The 22,675-nt window shown below is 33.1% G+C and overlaps 1 protein-coding gene across 7 annotated transcripts in view; it reads left to right on the forward strand.

Annotated features, from left to right (window-relative positions):
• The window catches only part of SCN9A (sodium voltage-gated channel alpha subunit 9), a gene marked incomplete at both ends in the record, with an annotated part of 99,279 nt that overhangs the window by 45,033 nt on the left and 31,571 nt on the right, over nucleotides 1-22,675 (forward strand). For all 7 annotated transcript variants that reach the window (XM_080689177.1, XM_080689174.1, XM_080689176.1 and 4 more), the window contains 2 exons: nucleotides 11,878-11,998; nucleotides 20,598-20,752. In XM_080689177.1, coding sequence (XP_080545303.1) covers nucleotides 11,878-11,998; nucleotides 20,598-20,752 — 276 coding nt within the window. The remainder of the gene's footprint in view (nucleotides 1-11,877; nucleotides 11,999-20,597; nucleotides 20,753-22,675) is intronic.

Raw genomic sequence — 22,675 nt, forward strand, 5'->3', positions numbered from 1 at the left:
CACAGTAGTACCTCAAATAAAATTTGGACTTATTTTTTTTAATAAAATCAGTGTATCTTTTTAAGATATAGTGAAAGATATTAATAGGATTTGATATAATTCTCTAGTTTACTACTCCTAGTTATTGATATTTCTTAATGAAATATTATTATAATTATTCTTGTTTTAAAACGTCAAAATATTATGTCATTGGCAGGCAAATGAATGGAAATGGAGAACATATGCTGAGTGGAATTAGTCACAAAAAGTAAAAAATCAAATGTTTTCCCTATTATGTGGAAGCTAGGGAAAATATGGGTCAGAGGAAGAACTCTAGATGAAAAAGGATAAACTATAGATGTGTAAATAAAGTGACCTAACTGAGGCAAAAGGGAGAGGGGAAGAGGGAAATACCCTATGTACATGATGTTTATTCACAAACACATCAAAGTCAATCACTAAGCAGGAGAAGGAGGGAATGGGGTGGGAATTGGAGAAGGGCTAAATGTGTGATATATGCATGTATGCCTCTACCATCTTGTACCTCATTAAGATATATGACCACAATGCACCAATAAAAAAAAATAATTTTAAAAAGATAATCTTATGTTCAGACAAATGCAGATACTGAACACTTTATGGGAAAACATGAATGTGTATTATGCTGTATTTTGAAACCATACAATATAAAGTACCAAGAAAGTAAAGTTGGTTTTTATTTATTAAATAAAAACATTCAAAAATAATAATATATTAGGTTGAACAACAAATCCTGCAAATATGCAACCATATTTGATCTACAGAAAGTAGAAATTTTATTTAGATCAGTATAATGTAAAGGTAAATAAAATGTAAAGTATGAATATTATTCTATGGAATTAATATTTATTACTCAATTGTATAAATACTAGGTTACAAAGTACAAAATTTCCCTCATTTCTTATATTTATATATGATAAAGAATGCATTCTTTTTTTTCTTTTTTTTTCCAGTATTGAGAATTTAGCCCAGGGGCATTCTACCCTAGAGCTACTTCCTCCGGCCTATTTTATATTTTATTTTGAAACAAGGTTTCTGTAAGTTTTGGAAGGCCTCACTATGCTGCTAAGGTTGGCCTTGAAAATAAAAGATGCTCCTGCTCATCCTCCCCAATACTGGGAATAAAGATGTGCACCACCATACCTGGCACATTAACATTTTCATAACTATATGTCCAGCATTATGATAGGCATAGTTTTCTCTCCTAAGTTATATTCATAAAATATTTTGCCCTTTTATATTATTTGGCTTCCCAAAAGCCACAGTAAAACTTCACATACTTGAAAGATAAATAGTGACTGATGGTCAACATCAAGATGTTTATGATTTAATAGTTGCAAATGTTTCCATCACAAAGCAGAGCAATGCACATTCCAGAACAGGATAATGAGCCAGTCTACCGATACTGTGAGAAGAGGCTGTATCAGCCTGAGGGCACATGAAAAGAGGCGGCACTTGAGCCAGACCCTCAAGTGTGGAGATAAACTCTCTGGCCAGAAATGGTTGTGCAGAAGGAAATCTGAGACAGAAGAACAAGCACTCATGGTCACCGGATTCCCTCGTTCATTCATCCATTCCCTCATTTACCTACTCAGTGTTCAAGTTCAAAAGCCATCACCTCTAGATAACATAAGGGTGCTTTCTTGTTAAGATATACATGCCTTTTACTGATTTGATTAAAAAAATGTTTTTAGTCATGAGAGTTAAATGTTTTATATTTATTTTTTATATTTTTTGTCTTTAAGTACAGGGTCAGATATATCTCTTTGGGGAGTTTTTATTAAAGTCTTTTCCTCAAAGGGCAGTCTTCCTTCACCAAAAGAGCTGCTTAGATTTTTTTTTTATCATTGAACTTTAGAAAATACAATAATCTACTTCCAAAAATTTGTTGACTTCCAGAGACTTAGATATTAGTTGCAATTGTTTTTTGGGAGGAAGCCGGTCTTCAGTTCCATCTTTTAAATTCTTTACAAAAATAATCATTCTCTCATAGAATTTTATTTAGAACATTTCCTTTTAGCAGTTGGTTCCAAATTCTTTGAAAATCTTTCTATCACTATTGTTAGAAATAACAATAATTTGTTAATTTGACAAAACACAAAAAATATTGGTCTTAAATATTCAAATCAGTATATCTCATTATATTTTAATAAGTTTGAAAATGTCAATGCTTCTAGAAATGTTAAAATTAATAAAATATAATTTAAGTAAATCAATAAATTCTAATTTTAGAATATGCTTTTTCAAACTATATATACTTATTTTCACTTCATCACACACTGTATATTATTTATTTTAAAATGTCGATTGTATCAAAGAGCAAACAGAATGTAAGAGATTGCAATAATGCATAGTTTTATTTGAATTATCTCCTGAATAACAGAATTATATAACTATTTGGTTGATTCGTTGAGTCTATAATGACAGACCGTATTACTGTGTTTCAGATATATTATTTAACATGGGTTATAGAGCTTGTATTTTTAAACAGATAATGAAGGGTCTGGCTAAGAAATATATAACCAATCCAGTCTTCTTATCTGACCAAACTTTATTGGTTTTGTTTGTTTTTATATTGAATGTCTTCTCCTTAATTATAACCACTCGTGGGTACATGTTAAGTATTTTAAGCCACAATTGAGTGAACCTTTTTACCGTGATGCCTTTCTATACTTCAATGCCTAACCTTCTGATTCTCACAGGGTTAAGATCAAATTGGATCAATCCAGGAAGCAGTTCTATGCTTTAACCAGGCAGAGGCATATGTGACCACTTTTATACAGGTTACCCCCCAAAAAAAATCATACATATAATATTTTTTTCAGTGTCTTGCATGCTGTTCAGCCACAAAAGTTTTTTGCCTGACCCATTGCAAGAAAGTAAAACATAAAGAATTGTTTCATAAGTGAATTGGCATCACAGCATGTCACCGGGGCAGTTCCATCATTTTTTGTGATTCCCTTAATGATCTTCTTAACATATCTCTGATGTTCTTAGGTGATTTCAAATGCATGATCTATAGATTTTTACTGGATGGATTATAAAAGTAAGATAAAAATATAACAAGCCATTGAAAGAATGTTTTATTGAGAAAGCTTTATTAATTGAAATTTGACTAGAACTCTGCTAAAAGCAAATTTTATGGTAGAATTTTTTTCAGCTATAAATATAAAATCAGAGCAAGAAAGAGTCATTGTAGTTCTAGTCCTGGATTTACAGATAAATAAATTGAGACTCTTATGATTCAACTGTTTTCCAAGTATACTTCTAGAAATTTGGGAACAGATCCAGATTATTCAGTTTGTGGTCTAAACGTTGAGGACATTTTGAAATGATTTTAAGTTGAGCACTAGGACTTCATTTTTTCTAACTCATTTTACTTTATGTGCTCATATATAAGTTGCCTCAATTAAAAACTAATAGGCTCAATCTATCCATGAGTAATAAGTATTTGAAATGTTTACCTTGATTTCAGAAGCAACAGTATTCACAGATGAGAATAAGCTTCTCATAATACATGTAATCAGAGTAGCCTCTAGTAGCTAGGAGGTTTAAATACATATATATATATATATATATATGCATATTCTGAAATGAACACTAATATTCCTTTATCTAATACTAAAAACTAATACTAAAATGTTTGAAATGATATATTACTCAAATATACATTAATATTTTGTTTCAATTATTACATGCCTTGTTGAACAGTTCTTAATGAGTAGAAATACATGTTAGTAAAAATCTTGCCTTTTTTATAATCCAGTTCCTATTTTGAATTTCTCTGTCATTGTTGAAATGTTTGTATTATTTGTTTTCCATTGTCAATAATGAAAGCAAAACTTAATCCTGAAATTGATACACTCTAGAGGTAATGATGCTACCAATTTACAATGGAAAAATTAGTGTTCAGTTTACTTGAAGTTAATTTTAAAGGTGCTCTTTAGAAATGACATATTATCATATTTCACATTGGTGGTAAAATAGAGCCGGCCTGTTTGAAGAAAACTATTAACCCACAACATGTTAAATTTTCTTCAGTGAGAGCCTAAATAAAGATGCATATGTATACAATATTATCTAGATTCATGTAGGTAAAAACATCACATTTAGGAAAACTTTTTCAGAAGTATACTTATATGCATCTGTATATACATACACACATACACACACACACACACACACACACACACACACACACACACATATATATATATATATATATATATATATATATGTGTGTGTGTGTGTGTATATGTATCATAAATAATTGTTACTTTTTTAACCACACTACTGTTGGTAAAGGTGAAATGCACTTTAACAAAAATTCATTCTCTTAATAAAATAAAAACTGAATATTCATGTTATAAAGAATAAGATGAAATATGGCACTTTGGCGAGAAGCTGACTTAAATAAGGATCAGGAGAGGCATGTGCTAGTCATGGGAAGTGTGTGTTTTGCATTCATTTTAGTATTAGAAATCCACATGCTTAACAATTTAATAATTGGTCCATTCATTGGAATTTATCTTTCTTGCCTTTCTCCCTTATGGGTAATTATAAAGGATAACAAAACAATTTAAGCATGCAGGCTGTTTGGTTTTTTTTCTTTTCAGTTTATTTTAAAATTATAAACAAGGCATAGTATGGTGACCACACCTATAATCTCAGTACTTGAGAGGCCGAGACAGGAGGATCTCAGGTTCAGCAATTTAGCAAGACCCTATTTTCAAATTTTAAAAAATGAAATAAGTCTGAGGCTGCAGCTTGCAGGTAGAATGCCCTTAAGTTCAATCCCCAGCATCACAATAAATAAATAATGTTTCATGAGCTTGAATCTTAAATCTATACTTGAACCTCAGATTTTGCCTTCAGGTTTACTGAGATTCCAATCCATTTTTACCCACTTGTTGCAGTTGTCCAACTGGCCTTGGTAGTAGCAGTGTTTACATGTTTGTCTTCAAAGTTTGTAAAACAGTTTTAATTTCACACACTGTATTCAAGTATTTAAATATCTCCTCTCTGCAAATACCATAGCAGTTTGGTGATATGGCACAAAGCCTTGGTTTTATTTTCTTTTCAGTAATGGGGATGGAAGCCAGGGACATCTACCTCCAAGCTATACACCCAGCCCTAATTTTTATTCTTTATTTTAAAACAACTTCTCACTAAACTGCAAAGGGTCTCACTAAGTAGCTGAGGCTGTCTGTGAACCGCGATCCTCAGGTCTCAGACTCCCAAGTACTAAGATTACAAGCATGTGCCATCTTGTCCAACTGCAAAAATCCATTGAGTACTGATGGAAGCTTTACATCCCAAGATCTTGTCGGTTAATGTCCCACCCTTTTTCCTTAAAAAAAGGCTCCAAGATAAAATTATAGGTTCTAGGTGGTACTGGGGTTCCTGGAAGCCCTTCTACCTCCGGACTACACTCCCAGACCTATTTTATACTTTTTTTTTATTTTTGGAAACAGGGTCTCTTAAGCCCTCGCGGCGGGCTTCCAACCGGTGCGATCCTCCTGTCTCCTCCTCCCAAGCGTGGGGGTTACAAGCTGCGCCAACACGCCAGGCAGCCAGTCCAATAATTTTATCTAGCCAAATGTTGTTGTTTTTGTTTGTGTGATCAAGGTTCTATCTTTAATTCTATCAGTTGTCATTTTATTGTACAGATATTGTATAGAAAGTATTCTAGGTAGTTTTTTATAATCCTCTGGATTTCTAGACTGTCAGGCTACTGTCTCCTTTTTCATCTTTTATTTTCATAATTTGGATTGACTGTCTTTCTTTTGGTTTTTAAGTTGGCTAGTGATTTATCTATCTTGTTTATTTTTTAGAAAAACCAGCTTTTGCTTTTGTTGATTTTCTGTATTTTTAAATTCTCTACTTCATTCATTTCTGCTCTGATTTTAATTTAAAAAAGAAAGTATTATAGGTAAACGATTCTGGGAAAAATTATTTCTCTTAATGAAACTATTGGCTTTATTTTTAATTTCCCTAGTGGTGCCTGATATTTGACCTCATTATTTCTCCATTCCTAATACTATATGCTATATTGACCTTGAGAGAGAAATGTAAAGTGTATTTCCAGCTGAATGAGCAGCTGTTCTCCAAGAGCCTAACAAGGTTTCTCTGGTAGCAATAAACAAAGAACACTAGGGAAGAAAAAAAATCTGTTTTCTTCCCCTTTGTTTGAAAAAGAGCAGGAATTTTAGTTGTTCTTAATTATAATGTGAGACAACCTTTTATTGCAGGTTGTAAATAAACTAAAAAATTTCTGTTAAGTTAATGCAACATAAAAATTCAGATAACAGAAAAATACTATCATATTTTCCATTGATAAAAAAATATTTTTCTTAGTAATGGGACATGATAGCCCATGCCTATAATTCCAGCACTTGGGATACTGAAAAAGGAGGACTGAAAATTCAATACCAGCCTCAGAAATTTTGCAAGGCAATCAGCCACTTAGCAAAACCTTGTTTAAAAATAAAAAACAAAACAGGACAGGCGATCTAGCTTAGAGGTAGAATCCCTGAGTTCAATCTCCAGAGCCACACACAGTACACATACAAGAATATCTGGAGTAGCTTTTAATGTGGGGCATCACATTTTAAAAACAACCCTGAGGAATTTCAGAGAGACTAGGTAAAAATTGAGGGTCCAGAAATATTATAGGCAAGACAGAAAACACAACTGATGATATCATAGATGACTTTCAATTTGAAAATAATATATTATTTTTTCATTTCTCTAAAAATGAAAACCAAAAACTTAGCAATTGGAATGTAGAGAAAGACTACTTTGATTTTACACCAGAAAAGAATTTTTGAAATGTAATAGAATTGTAAACATGGAAACCATTGGACTCTTACACGAGTAGAATGTAGAATTGTTCTCTAAAAGTCCCTTGATATTTTATGATGATCTTTCCTATTTTACTTCTTAATGAGACAGAAATATCATTATAACCACAGATTGTAAAATCAGGCGGTTTAAATTAAAGGAGCAGCGATATCAAATTGAACCTAATAAAAATGTCTTTCCTGCTTATGTACCCATATTGGAACTTAGCTTATATCTAATGTTTATCATATTTTTTTATTCTTTTATACACTCCCTTTGTTCTGATTTGCTTCTCCCAACCTTCTTTCTGTCCTTTATGCAACTTTGTTTTGATACACAAATCAAATAATTATTCTAGGTTCTGCTCCTTAAATAATATCTTTCTTTTCTAGTGTGAAGCAAACAGTTCTTTATTATGTACTTCAAATGTGCCATCTTTGGATATTTTACATGTCAGCTTTCCTCTTTGAGAAAGGTTTTTGTCGAGTTCTGTGTTTTCGACTGTGTGCCTATACATTTTGTTTTTTGTTTTTGAGTGGCAGATTGTCATTAAGTAATCTTCCTTTCATACCTCTTGGATTAAAAAAATGACCAACTAGCATTAACACAATCAAAACTAACATGAAATAGCTTTGCTATGCTTATGCCTATCTCAAAAAATGGCCTTAAATATATCTTAAAATTAACATATTTGCAAGTGACCAACTGAGGGAATTTTCTAATATGACACATATTTAACAACGTCTCTACTCACGTGTAATGATGTAGGAAACACACCTTCAAGGCAACTTAAAAGAATAATAAAAGCTTTAATTTGATCATTTTTAATAACAGAAAGGTTCTTCTTAGATCACCACCTAAGTCAACAGTTAAGGGGCTGGGGATGTAGCTCAGTGGTAAAGCACTTGTCTATAATATGTGAGTCTCTGTACTTTTACTAGTACAGCAAAAGTAAAGTAAAATCGGTTGACAGTCAAGATTAGGATTGATGCTGATATACTGAATTTTATGGATGCCATTGAAGAATATTGAAAGATATATAAATAGCTTTTTCATTGGTTTTACCAAAATACCTGACAAGCAAAACATACATGAAGAAAAGTGTATTTTGGGCTCATGATTTCAGAGGTCAGTCTGTGGTCATCGGGCTCCAAGTCAAGAATCAGTGCTTTGAGACAAGGAGGAAAAGCCCTTTTCACTTCCTGGTGTTCAGGAAGCCGAGAGACAGACAGAAAGAGGCTACAGACATATATAATCTCCAAGGCCATATCCCCAATGACCTAAATCCTCCAGTTGTGCTATACACAGTACATGAGTTTTTTTTGGGAAATTCCAAACTCAAATTATATTATATATACACATACATATATGCAAATATATGTATGTATGTATACACATGCACACACAGACACACACATTTTTTAATGATTACCTTAAAAACAGTTGAATCAAAGATATAGTGAAGGAGACTTTTAATTTTCACTATATACTACTATACATTTAAAGTTTTTAATCAATGCCAAGCATGGTAGCACACTCTTGTAATCCCAGCATTTGGAAGGCTGAGACAGAAGGATCGAAGGTTTGCTGCCAGCCTCAGCTACTTAGTGAGGCCCTCTGCAACTCAGTGAGACCCTGTTTCAAAATAAAGAATAAAAAATAGGATTGGGGTATAGCTCAGAGTTAGATTGCCCTTGGGTTCAACACAAAAATTAAAAATAAAAAACTTTAAAATTTTTAATCATATACATTGTTTTCATATAAAGAAAATGAAAATAATAGAGAATATAGAGAAAATCACATTATACAATAAATAACAAAGAATATAATTATGGCGCACACACTATCCCTTATAGTAGTGAACCCTCCTTCTTGATTCTATCTTTACACTTGTTTTTATTTCATTTACATATATAGCTGCCAAATATGAAAAAATCTTGTTAACATACAAATTATATAGAAAAGAGAATTTAACTTGATTAAAATAAAACACATGTAAAAATAACACAATGCTCATTCTATAATATCAGAATGGAATTTCTCCATATTAAATTTTTATTTCACTTCACTTTAATATAGTATATTCATTCTTCCACTTTCAAAACTATGAACTAAACAAAAAGTGAGGACATTTATAGGTATGAAAATATCACAAAATTAAGTACAAAAATGATATAAATTAAGTATAAAATGATATAATAGGCTTTTTCTCCATGTCTCTTCTGTATAGTAAAATAAATAAATAAATAAATTGCAATAGAGATGCATGTTATAACAAACAAATTTTGGTTATAGATATTATCCCTTATATTTAAAGGCATTTTAGGATACTATTAAGAGAACTTATACTTTAACAAGTATAGATTTTTAAAAATTGAATAGATTAAAACTAAACTATATTGCCATAGCATGCATCATATATATATATATGAGAGAGAAGAGATAGATAGATGGATAGATAGATATAGGTAGATATAGATATATCATATATTAGATGATATATATAAATATATATTTAAGTTCATCTAAATTACTAAGTGATTATGTGACTATTTGATGCGTTTTCAGGAAAACATTAAATATCTAAAAATTTATTAATCAATAATAACTTAGATTGTGATATACAATCATTATAATTCATGTTAATTATTTTGATAATTTTTTGCAATGAGGAATAATACTGAATAGCTTCATGCTGAAAATATTCAGCCAAACTCTGAATTTAACTGACAAAAATTTGCTGTAAAAGATGTATATTGAAAAAAATATATTAATGGCAAACTATGCTATATAAATTCATCATCATTTTACTTGCTTATAATCTAACTCAGTATAAATCTTTGTCAAACAGTGAGAAAACCAAATAACAAGGTCAAAGATGCTTTCATTAATTTAGCCTGTCAGAATTCACTCTGTAAATAAAAAATGTTTTACCTAAATGTTGTTGCCAGCTGAGAGAAAACCACTTTAACTATTTCTATTGTTGATATTTTGGTTAATATCCAGGAGGTCCTTTGTACTCTCTCTATCAGCAATTTTTCCCACTGCTTCATTGCAAAATCTAGGCCAGTAATTCTCTTATTTTTAGAGTTGTAGGGCTTAGTCTCAGCTTCATAGAAACCAGGTTCTTGTCTTTTATTTCCTTGGTTACAATTTGCTTGTATCTGAGTAAGTATGATTTGAACTCATCAAATAAGTGACAACTCTTTGATGTGGTGCTTAAAATAGAATTTTGTGGCAATTGGCCAAATATGAAATACTAGTAATTATAAATTTCCCAAATATTGTTTCCTGGAATAATGTATATTTTTAAAACCTTCAGTCTTATAGAATATTTAGTTATAATTGATTTTTTTCTTTCTAAATTTAAAGTAATTTTAGATGAATTCAATCAGTTTTAAAAAGCCATTTTAAATTAAATTTTATACTGATGTTGTTTATAAATAATACTATTAAAATATTTCTCAACCTGGTAGGTATAATAATACATCTATGCAAATATAGCTTAGAAATATTAACTTAATATTGTGTTTACAATTTTTTATTCCAGTTATAAAAGACATTTAGGTAAACTATTTCTTAGGTACAATACATTATCAGTGTCATATTTTAAATTTTTGTTGGTACATATTAATTATACAAAATAGTTTGCTTCTTTTGGCATATCAGGCATATAACATTATTTAATAAATTTCACTAAGTCCTCCTCCTATATCTTCCTCTCCCCATCAATGTCATTCATTCTGATGCTATATACTATATAATAGCACTGAGAATTTAATGTGAATCTTATAAATAATACTTTTGACTTCTATATAATTCTCTAAAAATTAATAATTTAGATCGACTCTATGATACTAATATAAATTACTGAATTGAAATATAATCTGAATGAAAGTAAGCATTTTCTTATATTAGCACTTGGATTTGCTTAAACTATGCTACAATAAAATAATGTTGTAATCTTAATATGAAAAGCACATGTTGTAGTAACTTGTAGTTTTCTGAATTCACATGTCATTTAGTAAATAAAATGTAAAACAAACACTTTTATTGATATGCTGCTTTATTCTTTTATAAAACAATATTAGGGAGATCTGACAGTTTTGCTACAATTACTGTATGTATTTTCTCTAAAAATCTCTGTGTATTCGTGTGTGTGTGTGGACATCATATCTGATCATAAAGTTTGGGAGGACTTGTCTCTGTTATGATCAGCTCTGTGATCATAATGATAATGAATCCGTTGCTCCCATGTGTAAGTCTACCATGTTTAATTTCTTTGACTCTTTGTTTCAGAGCTTGCATGTGGTGTTGTTCCCTTTAGTAGCCATTCTCTTTACATTATATATGATACTTTATGATCTCTTCTACTATATTCTAAAATTTAAACCAAGATAGGTGGTGTTGGTATGGTCTTTCTCATTTTGATTTGAATACAATATTTGATATTGGGGTCTTTTTTGAAGACCTTCTATCTATATTATCCTGCTATGTACTTTTAAATCAAAGAGAAACATACATTTGGATTTTATTGCACGCTATTTTTAAATCTTAATTGTTTTACACATTTTTCTTTCAACACTCATATCTAACCTTTTGCCTATCTAACACTGACAATTTGTCGCTTGTATACTACTGCTATTAAGGTTTTGGCTGCCCTAAAATAATAATTGTTATGAATATGTTTATGTTAAATATAAAGTAAGAAAAATATGGCCAATATCTTGCAAAAGTTTTAGTTAACATCAAAATAGTACCTTATGCTAATTTGTCAAAATACTTAGCATCCTAAAAATAAAATTTATTTTACAGGATGTGTAGATAGAAGGATCAAGTATAGATGCATCATAAGGTTGCTTGACCTCAATATGTAGTTCTACATTTTTATGGTCATCATATTGTTAAACTTTTTTCATAACACTTTGCATGGTTTATTATTAAATGAGGCTTAAATGCAGGACTTGAATGACTCCTGAATAATCTCTCTGGTGGGGGTGGTGAATTCCCTTTTAGAGATTGAACCGATGGAGTTCCTCTGAGTGCAGCACTGTTGACAACCCTCTGCCAGGAGAAGGAGAGGAAGCAGAGGCTGAACCTGTGAATGCAGATGAGCCAGAAGCGTGCTTTACAGACGGTAAGAGATAAATGGAAACATGAACAATTTTTAGTGTTTTGAGTTTTGTCTTAAGATATAATACTAACTGGGGGTTAATTCCCAAACAGAAGATTCCATCCTATGCTGCTCATCCATGGCTCTATGATGAAGGGCAAGTCTTCGGGGCTCTCTAAATTTCACTTTCCACATTGATGATACCCTCTTCACAATAATTCCATCTGACAGTGAATGATATTGTATAATTCCCTGCTACTGTAGAGACATTCATTTCATTGTGGGTCCTCAGTTCACATTCCCAGCACTGCAGATCACTAGAATATGAATTAATGAAGCCAGGCATGGTGGCACACGCTTGTAATCCTAGCATTGGGAAGGCCGAGACAGGAGGATTGTGGTTCACAGACAGCCTCAGCTACTTAGTGAGGCCCTTTGCAACTCAGTGAGACCCTGTTTCAAAAATAAAAAATAAAAAATAGGGCTGGGGGTGTACCTCAGAGGTAGAATTCTCCTGGGTTCCAACTGCAGTACAGCAAAAAACAAACAAAAAAATAAACTTTATTATTCTCTCTTAATCCTTTTACTTTCTACCATACTGAACTTCTTACTACTGTTGAAATTTTCCAAGGGCTTTATTCTAAGGTAGTAACTTTGCCCTTGACCCAGGAAAGTGCTCAGTATTATCTGAATAAGTGTTGTTTTATCTAAGTAAAAAACAAAAATCTAGAGCAGGATTGCAATATAATAATATAGAGCACAAGATTTGAGCCTGATAAACATGGGTTTTAGTTAGACTAATATTAGCCATTTTTGAGGCCATGAGGAAATTTAAAAATCTTGTACTTCAGCTATCTCATCTGTAGAATGGGGTTAATAACATTTGTATACAGAGATGTTGGTTGGTTCAAATGAAATAATGTTTACTAATTAACTAGCACAATACCTAGCTTCCTTTGTACTTTACAGTCAGTCCATACTGGTTTTCAAGTATTTCGCTAACTATCTTTTGAAAATGTTGTGATAATTGATGCTAATAACTCATTATTTATTAACGGGCTGACTTTTGCTATCATTATTTTGGTAGAAATTATTGATTTGCCTTCAGTCCCCAAATTTTTCTTTTATTCTTTTCTGTTCTTGAGGTACTGGGGATGGAACGTAGGGGCATTCTACCTCCAAACTACACCTCCAGCCCTGTTTTTTTATTCTTTATTTTAAACAAGGTCTGACCAAGTTTCAGAGAGCCTCACTAAGTAGCTGAGGCTGTCTGAGAACCTGCGATCCTCCTGTCTCAGCCCTCCAAGTACTGGGATTACAAGGGTGCACATGACTGGCCCTGTGTTTTTCTTAAGAGGTCTTCTAAAATACCCATGGATTAAGCAATGTGAGTGAAAAGTGAAGATATCTACAGTCTATAAAGAGTGAATGGCTTTTCATTAAGTATATACCAAATTTTATATTATACAAGAAACACAGAAGTATCACACCCCATCGATACAAGTTTTGTGTTTGCTGAAATTCGCCCCATAGGCAAAGCCCATGGAGTTTCCTTAAGAATTGTTTGTGTTAAGGGCATTTATGAATTTATCCATATATATGGCTTATTTCTCAATATATTGATTACTTGCCTTATAAAGTACAGACAATACAAAGATTATTCTTATCCATATTAATTACCTTTACATATAATTTTAGTATAACTAGAAAGAAGTCAGGTCATCAAACAAATCAAGGATTCAAAACGGAAAATAGCTTCAGAAAAACTTTAAGCTCTCAACAGAAGGTATTACTACTATACTACTCATTTCTTACTGTAGGTACCATCTTACTGGGATAGACCTTTACCAAGAATATTTTTAATTTTATAAAACATCAATTAGAGTATATTTTTTATTTCTTTAAGATTATTTATAATTCCAAAATTGATGAAAACATATTTTCAAATGAACCTTGGCGTGGACCATTGATCACAACTCAGAATCTCATCATTTTGATGTGTTTCTCCGGAGAATCACTGGATCTAACAGACTAAAGCTCAGCCTGATCTGGGTATGGGAGGCACACACCTGTAATCCCAGTACTTGGGAGGCTAATACAGGAGAAACATGGGTTCATAGCCAGATTCAGCAAATTAGGGAAGTCCCTCAGCAACTTAGTGAGACTCTGTTTCAAAATAAAAAATAAAATAAGACTGAGGATGTAGGTCAGAAGTAGAATGTCTCTAGGTTCAACCTCCAGTATCAAAATAAATTAATTAATTAAAATTAAATTAAAAGGCTCAGCCGGATAAGTTGTACAGAGCAAACAATTTGCTCAGCCTTTCAACCACTTATTACTTACAATTCCTACTTCCAATAAATATATAGTTACTAAACACCTTTTGTACTCCGTGTCCAGTCTCTAGCACTGGAGGAAGATAGACCTGTAATTAAAACAATTTCCCTTGCTTAAATAAACATGAAAATATGGATAAGGAAAAAATAAATGATGGATACTCTCATATAAATATTGTGGCTCAAACCTTTCTATAAAGGTGTCATTTGATCAGAAAACCGTAGAAAGTTGAAGTCAGTCTATGTGAACAAATGAAGGGAAAGTGTTGTAGGCAGAATAACAAGGGGGCCATATTAAGGTGGAAGTATTCATAGCACTTGGAGGAAACCAAGGGGCCGGCGGATACGGAACAGATTGAGAGATGGGAAAGGTGTTAAGGGTTGAGTTCAAAAATGTAATAGGGGCAGGATCCTAAGAGCGTTGGAGGATGTTATAAGGATATGACTAAAAAGTTTCATAACATGACACCTAAAGATAGCAAGGACAGAAGATGGGAGATTTCTTGGAGGCCCCTGCACTAATCCCGGTAAGAGCTGACAGGAGCTAAGGTAGTGGGAGCGTGGTAGAGTGGGGATGGTAAGAATGTGAGGCTTTCTGAGTGTATTTTAAAGCTAAAGCGCAAGAAGATTTGCTGATAGATTGAATATGGGGTGCAAAAGAAAGGAAAGAGTCAAAGGTGACTCAGTAATTAGGGCCTCAGAAAGTGGAACTATGTTGCGGCCATGTGAAAACTTTAAGAAATTTGGGTTTATAAGGATGGAAAATTGGGAATTTGCTGATTTGCACTGGAAGTGACTCTCAGGAATTTACTACTGGTCTACAGAACTGAAATATAACCACACCCAGTCCAGAGCATCATTTAACCTCCAGAGATTTTTGTTACCAGAAAGGCAGTAGAAAATCAACGGAAGTATGAGAGACAGTTAAATGAGAATATTGTGCTTTTGCTGAAGCTGAATGCTAAAATGATAGCCTCTCATTCATCGATTCTGTCCAGCTTTGTCACCATCACCTTGCTAATGCGGTTTATTGATTGCATCGAATCTTGCTCCTTTTATTTTCCTTTCCTCTTCCCTTTTATGCCCTGTCTTTCCTTAGCTCTGTTCCATGGCTTTGTAACTCAACACTTCGAACTCCTTGCTAGGGGCTTGCACTGTTCTTCCCTATCCTTAACTTTGCATATCTTGGCAGCCTATATAATTGTGATTATGAGTTGACTCTGACTCTGCCTGGTTTCATGTTGTACTCCTTTTGAATTATACAGTTAATTATAATAATCATAATCTCAGTTAAAGAAAGATTATTCTTTTTCTTCAATGCATTTCTGTTAATAAATAACTCCTTTCTATCTTTTATTTTCTTTCTTTTTAAAGGAAAATATGAAAAAACATTTGTGTTTGAGGATAGATATTTTAAAGAAAGTGGGGGAAGAAGCTTGTTACTGATCATGCTGTTATATTTTTATTAATGGGTAGTCTGTCTTTGAAGAAGTCAGTAGGTTCCTTTTTTTTTTATTTAAGATCATTGGTTTAACATGATGAAACCCAGCACAGACTTTATGTAACGTATTATGAGAGCAAATTAATGAAAACACTCAAAAGACATAGAATTTTCCCACTGGGACTCATTAGAATGTTTCAGAGGTTCTCTGTTATGTTTACATTTAATTAATAGTCCTTTAAAGAGAAGGTATGATAATGTTGCTAACCAGCTAGGCTGGAAATTCTCTTGGGATGACCTTAGCATAAAGACCAGACAGCGATTGAGCACTCCTACCTCAAAATAAGAGAGAAACTCTCTGAGGTGTGATAAACCCTGAGGGCAATATTTATGAACCTTCCTCTCAGAATGAATGTTTACTACTTTTCTAATTAGAATGCTGTGTTTTTCCCTCAAAACACAGCATTTGTCTTAATTTTAAAACTGCAAACATAAATTCTAGAAAGTAAAATCTTCTTAATCAAATGAAAAACTTCCTTCTCAAATAATTTTTACTTGGAGAAAGTAGATTCTCTTCTGCAAGTGGTCTTTGCTTTCAAGTCTGTATAAAGTCTGAAGTCTAGCCAGGAGTGCTGGCACATGCCTGCAATCCCAGTACTTGGGAGGTTGAGCCAGGAGGATCGCAGGTTTGAGATCAGCCTGAGCAACACGGCCCTCAGCAACTTAGACCCTGATTCAAAACAACAAATGAAAAAATATAATAGGTCAGGGGGTGTAACTTAGAGGTAGAATGCCCCTGATTTCAATCTCTAGTTCCACAAGAGAAGAAAAAGAAATTATCAAGTGTCAAGAAGTTTTCTATTAAGAATAGTCTATCTCAAATTTTTCACTCAATCTGGTGTTTTTATTTTGTCCCAAAAGAGATTATCTGAGAGTTCATTCTTGGCCCTACTTTTTTATTATGCCACCATATCATTTAATCAAATGTTTTTCTTAAGAAATAATATTTGAAGTAAAAGGTAATTATTTTAAGTACAATGATAATGAACCTTTCAGGTGTAAGGTCATTTTATCTGTCCTTACCAATGGATAAATAAAGCTCTGTGTATATTTTCCATTCACCTAGGGCTTCTCTTTTCTTTTCTTTTCTATCTGATCTTTTTGTAAACTCTACAATTTACAGATATGTGGCCTCTCTGATTGTGGCTAAGTGTTTATATGATAGTAAAGCCCCTTTTCTGGGTATTTAGTCTCTTAAAAATCAGCTACACATGCATATTAAGCCATGTAGAGAAGTACAGAGCATAGCCAATTTTTGGCTTTCTGAAAACTTGAGTGTTCTAGAGAAAAAAGAGAGGAACACATAAATTACATATAGCAAAAACACCAGAGATTCTAGGCAGGGGGAGACATAGCTTACTTCATTTTTGTAGAGCTAGAAAACAAAGAGCTTGGAAATTCCTTATATCACCTGGATCAGTGCACTACATTTACTTCAGAAACAGAAAAGAAGTCATGACAAAACCGTCCAATAAGTGTAGCTCATAGAGAGAATGCTTGCTTTGTCGGTTCAGGACATACAGCTTGTAATTACCAGTAATAATTACCACATTACCAGCTTATAATTACTTTAAAAGGAGCAATTGTTTTTAAGCCAAAATACCATTTTATAGAAAAGGAAATTAATTTTTTCAAATTTTCCAAAAAGAAAACTTCTGAAAAAGACATTAAAAAAAGTCCTAATCAGCACTCCTCTTGAATTTCATATCTTCATCTAAAATAACTCTTCATAGAACATTTTATTAAGGGAACTAATTATACTGACTCTATTTAATTCTTCCTTTTCTTTATAGCAATTCTGGAAATTCTTTTTATTGTCTTAAAATTTTTCAATGTAATCCCTAAATTTTGAGTATATTTTTACATTTTTATTTTTATTTTTAATATATTCCCATTAGTTCATTACAATAAAAATCATGTTGACAGTGGCATACATTTTATTCATTATCATTCTGGGCCTCTCATGTTCATGATTTTGTTATGATTTTGTTTCCCTCTCTGCCATAAAATTTCTTACTCCCTGACTTCTGCTTTACAAGGGCTTTTAATTCTCTGTGTACATCTCTTACCACTTTACTCTCTCTTCCTCCTTCAAAGTTTTCTCTTCTTCTACTTGTTCTAGGAGTATGCAGGTAAATATGTAACAACTGGTTCTCCAAAGGAAAAAATAATATGTATATGCAAATCATTTTATCATTCATGTTGCTAATATTAAAATGTGTGGCACACAATTTGCAAATAAAATTATGCACAACTTCCTTTATTGTACCTCCCGTATATGTAACTGTTTCTTTGCAGAGCCCTTTGTTGAAGTTTGCCACGTTTTTGTACTTTTAGATGCCCTAAACATTGATGAAAAAGTATAGTTTTAACATAAACATTGGTTGATATTTCACTTATATCAATCAGTACAATGAAAGTGAAATGAAAACTATGTGTCAGACTTCATTCATATATCAATATGTGAGTAATTTTTGCTAATTAGATAATAGGCTTTGAATAATAAAACATTTTCTCTTACTTGTGCTGTTCACAGTATAATGGTCATGAATACAAGATACTTTAGCTCTTTATTTTATTAACAGTTCCTAATCATTTTTCTATATCTACTCTATAAACTCAAGAAGTTCTGATTTACATCATTTGATGTTTTTTGTAGTGTAGAGGTTCCTCTCATTTCTGATACTGCTGTGACTTTGCTGAACATGGAATTAAAAAATGATTCTCAGTAGCCAGATAGTATAGCATATTTCACTATCCAGTTAGAATAGATGTAGATTTTTTTCAAGAGCATAGCTAAAAATGAAATATGGTACAATAATTAGGAAGGGATGAGTTTTAGCATTTATTGCTTTTAAAAGGAATTATATTAAATTATATGTTTACCTAATTTAATTTTTAATAATGGCTGCATTTAACAGACAGGCAAATTCCTGACAATTTAATAGTGAGTTACCATAAGCCACTATGAGCCAGCTTTAGCATGCTATTGGATTCTGCCTCTTAATCCTGTTCCAGAATGTTTCAGACTCAACCTTTTTTTCTCTTTATACTTTATATATGTGACCTGAAAGAATTGTCCTGATCTTAGCTGACACATACATACTAGTGAATTTTCCATATAATATTCTAATCAGATTTTCCCTAAGCCTTAGATCCACGTTTCTAAATATCTATAGGATATCTGTGCTCAAAAATTTCACAACCACCTCAAATTTATCATCTCCCAATTCAGCACCTATTTTTATGGCCTTCATTTTATAGGGACATCATTAATCACATCCTGCTGGTTTTACCTGACAGATACATATTGAATTTGTTGCTGCTTTCGTTCCTAACTAAAATTGTCATAATCTATGCCTCTTGAGGATACTGTACCATAATCCCGTATGGGTTCCTTGTTCCAGGTCTTTCTTCATCCATGCCTTTTTCTCTGATCCTCTTTCAACCTGTCTCCACACATTATTAGGGATATTTATTTAATTCAATATGCCTATAGCACTCATTGCTTTCAACTCTTCATTTACTCCTCAACTTTCATAGGCTACAAACCAAACTCCTTAAAATGGAGTAAATGTTTTATATAATCTGGCCAATTTCTCTATCCTCATCTATGGATGTCTTGCTTTCGTCATAATTATGAACTAATTATAATTCCTATACATGACATCTTTTGCTGTACTTTTTTCCTGGCAGTCCCCCCAGACTCTTTTGTTTCTTTTTCTTTTCTTTTCTTTCTTTTTTTTTTTTTTTTTTGGTATTGAGGATTGAACACAGGGATGCCCTTCCACTGAGCTCCACCCCCCAGCACTTTTTATCTTAAGACAGAGTCTCCATAAGTTGCTGAGTTGGCCTCCAACTTGTTATCCTTCTGTTTCAGCCTCCCAAATACTAGTATTACAGGCATGCACCTGCCCTGCTCCGAGTGCTTTTTCTTCTTTCTTTCTTTCTTTCTTTCTTTCTTTCTTTCTTTCTTTTTCTTTTCTTTTTTTTTTTTTTGACACCTTGATTCAGTTTAGGTCCCACTTCTTCCCAGAAGCCTCTTATGTCCTCTTTTCAAAAACAAGCCAGGTTAATTAGACTTCTTTCATGCTACCAAAGAACCTAATGTACTCTTTACATATTTGTTATTTTAGTTGTCTAAAATAACATTTATTTCTCCTTATCCAGAACCCAAAATAATAAATTCCCTAGGGCTAACCCTCAACATTTTCAAATAAAAACATTCATTTTTTATAGCAATAAATTATATATCTATGAATTCAAAGTAAGATTTCTGTTTAATTTATGATACTTAAAATAGTTTTATTCACATCTTTAAGTGAGCTTACTTTTATCACCTTTCAGTAATTTTCAAAATGTTGTTTTGTATGATTTTTCTCAAAAATATTTAAGAGAAGAGTGGAATGGTCTCAGGTTGCACACAAAAATATTCATCAGCAAAGAAGGCCTGGAATGCATTTTGCCTGCAGAGTTTAGTTCATCATCATTCAATCATTCATTCAATAAAAATATCTTAAGCAGTACAGGTGATATTGAATATAAATCAGGTAATTACAAAGAACCATAATACATTCTAAGTTAAAAATAACAAATGAAAGACAAACCATGGACATTAGAAGGTGAGAGAAGGTGGCATCCAACTTGAAATGGAAATTAGTGGCATAAGTATTAAAACTCACTTGGTTTCAGGAGTATCACAGAAAGGTTTTTTGTTAAATCGTGTATTCTAAGCATTTTATTTATTCTGAATATCAAGAGCTTTTATGCATGTCTTTCTTGCCAGGTTGTGTACGCAGATTCCCATGCTGCCAAGTTAACATAGAGTCTGGGAAAGGAAAATTTTGGTGGAACATCAGGAAAACCTGCTACAGGATAGTTGAACACAGTTGGTTTGAAAGCTTCATTGTTCTCATGATCCTGCTCAGTAGTGGAGCTCTGGTAAGTGATCTCACATTTAGTTAGGTCAATAAGTTGGCAAAGTCAATATTTCCTAATAAATAGGCCAGAATATAAAATATCAATGAAGGTTGTTTCACTTGAGAACCAATGCTATAGTTACCAAGGATAACACTTTGGTTGAGCTCAATGAATAGTTTACTACCTAGAACCCTTTACATTACTATTGCTATGCCGAATGCAAAGATGGAAAGGAATATAGGTACCATTCTCATGGAGCTGAGAGAATAATGGGGAAGAGAAAAATACAAAGAGTATCTCCATAACTGGGATGCATTCACAAATGAGGGGTACACATAAGGCTCTGTAGAAGTGAGAACAACTATCTACTAGTGAATTCAGATTGGTAGATTTTAGAATGTTTTCCATGATCTAGAAAGAATAAGCATTTTGCAGCTAAGCAAAGCAGGCCGAGGGGAACAAGTGTACAATAGTAAGAATGTGGTATTCACCTTTGAGGTGCTGTGATAAAAATATCAGACATCTTAGAAAAGGGAAAGTTTATTTGGGCTCAAGGTTTCAGAGGTTGAAGTCTATGGTTGGCAGACTTCATTGTTCTGGGCCTGAGTTGAGGAAAAACATCAAGGCAGAAGGGCATGAAGAGGAAAGATGCTCAACTCACAGCAGCCAGGCAGAAGAGAGAAGGAGAGGGAGAGAGAGAGAGAGGGAGAGAGAGAGAGAGAGAGAGAGAGGCCGGAGGATGGTCCAGAGACAAAAAAAAAATACCTTCACAGGGCATACCTCCAGTGATCTACTTGCTCCAGCCATGCCCCACCTGTTTACTGTTACCAACAGTATCCCATTCAAATTATGAATCCATCAAATGGGTTAATCACCCTATGGGATCAGAGCCCTCATAATTTAATCTTTTTAGAAACTCCCACCTGTCCACCTGGTTACATTGGTGATGATGTTTCCAATACATAAGATTTGGAGAGACATTCCAGAGCTGAGCCATACCAGGAAACAAAGTAGGCTGAGACATTCAGGAGACTACAAGTGACTCCTCTGTAGAGAACGGAGTGGGGAGGAGCAAGTGCAGGTGGCCAGAAACACTGGGAAGAAGGTAGTGTCAGCTTTTGAAACAGCTGATATATTTTTATAAAGGAAAACTGATGATAATTTTAAGGCAAGAAGAGGACAATAATTCTCATTCTTATTCTTTCTTTTCTTTTTTTAGTAGTACTGGGGATGGAACCCTTCTACCTCCGGGCTATACTTCCAGACCTATTTTATATTTTTTATTTGGAAACACGGTCTCTTAAGCCAGCATGGCTGCCTTCGAACCTGAGTAATCCTCCTGTCTCTACCTCCCATATATGGGGATTACAAGCCTGCGTGCGCCACCATGCCCGGCTCATTCTTATTCTTATACAAGCACATTGTACAAGAATTGAAAGGGATCTAGGAGAGCTATGATCTCCCTGGGCCTTTCCTTGATTGTTTTTCTTTCCTGTGACCCTGACACAAAGGAGCCATTAGAAGAAATTAGGAGTCCAGATCCTGCTAGATGGGCTACTAGATGTTCCGTTATACTAAAAAGAGGATACTCAAGAAATTTATAAATTGCCTCATACACAGACTTCATGGATCTGGGATTTGATATTCCTGCATTCATGGACTAATATGCTAACTGTTCTAGTTTCATGAGTGCTGGCAGAGGATATGAGATATCTAGCTTAGAGATGAAGATTTCATTGCTTAGGTCTCAGAAGGTAGCATGACCTTCAACTAGTTAACATTGGTTCTCCAGTCCCCAAGCCGATAAGGGCATGGTATGGGCCTGCATAACTTCTGAACACCTACATGGTTAACATTACAGGCAAGGAACACTTCAAGCTTAAAGAAAACATCATTTTATTTTATTTTATTTTATTTTATTTTATTTTTATTTGCGGTAAAGGG

This window comes from Muscardinus avellanarius (assembly GCF_963383645.1).
Source record: "Muscardinus avellanarius genome assembly, chromosome: 2".
NCBI lineage: Eukaryota > Metazoa > Chordata > Mammalia > Rodentia > Gliridae > Muscardinus > Muscardinus avellanarius.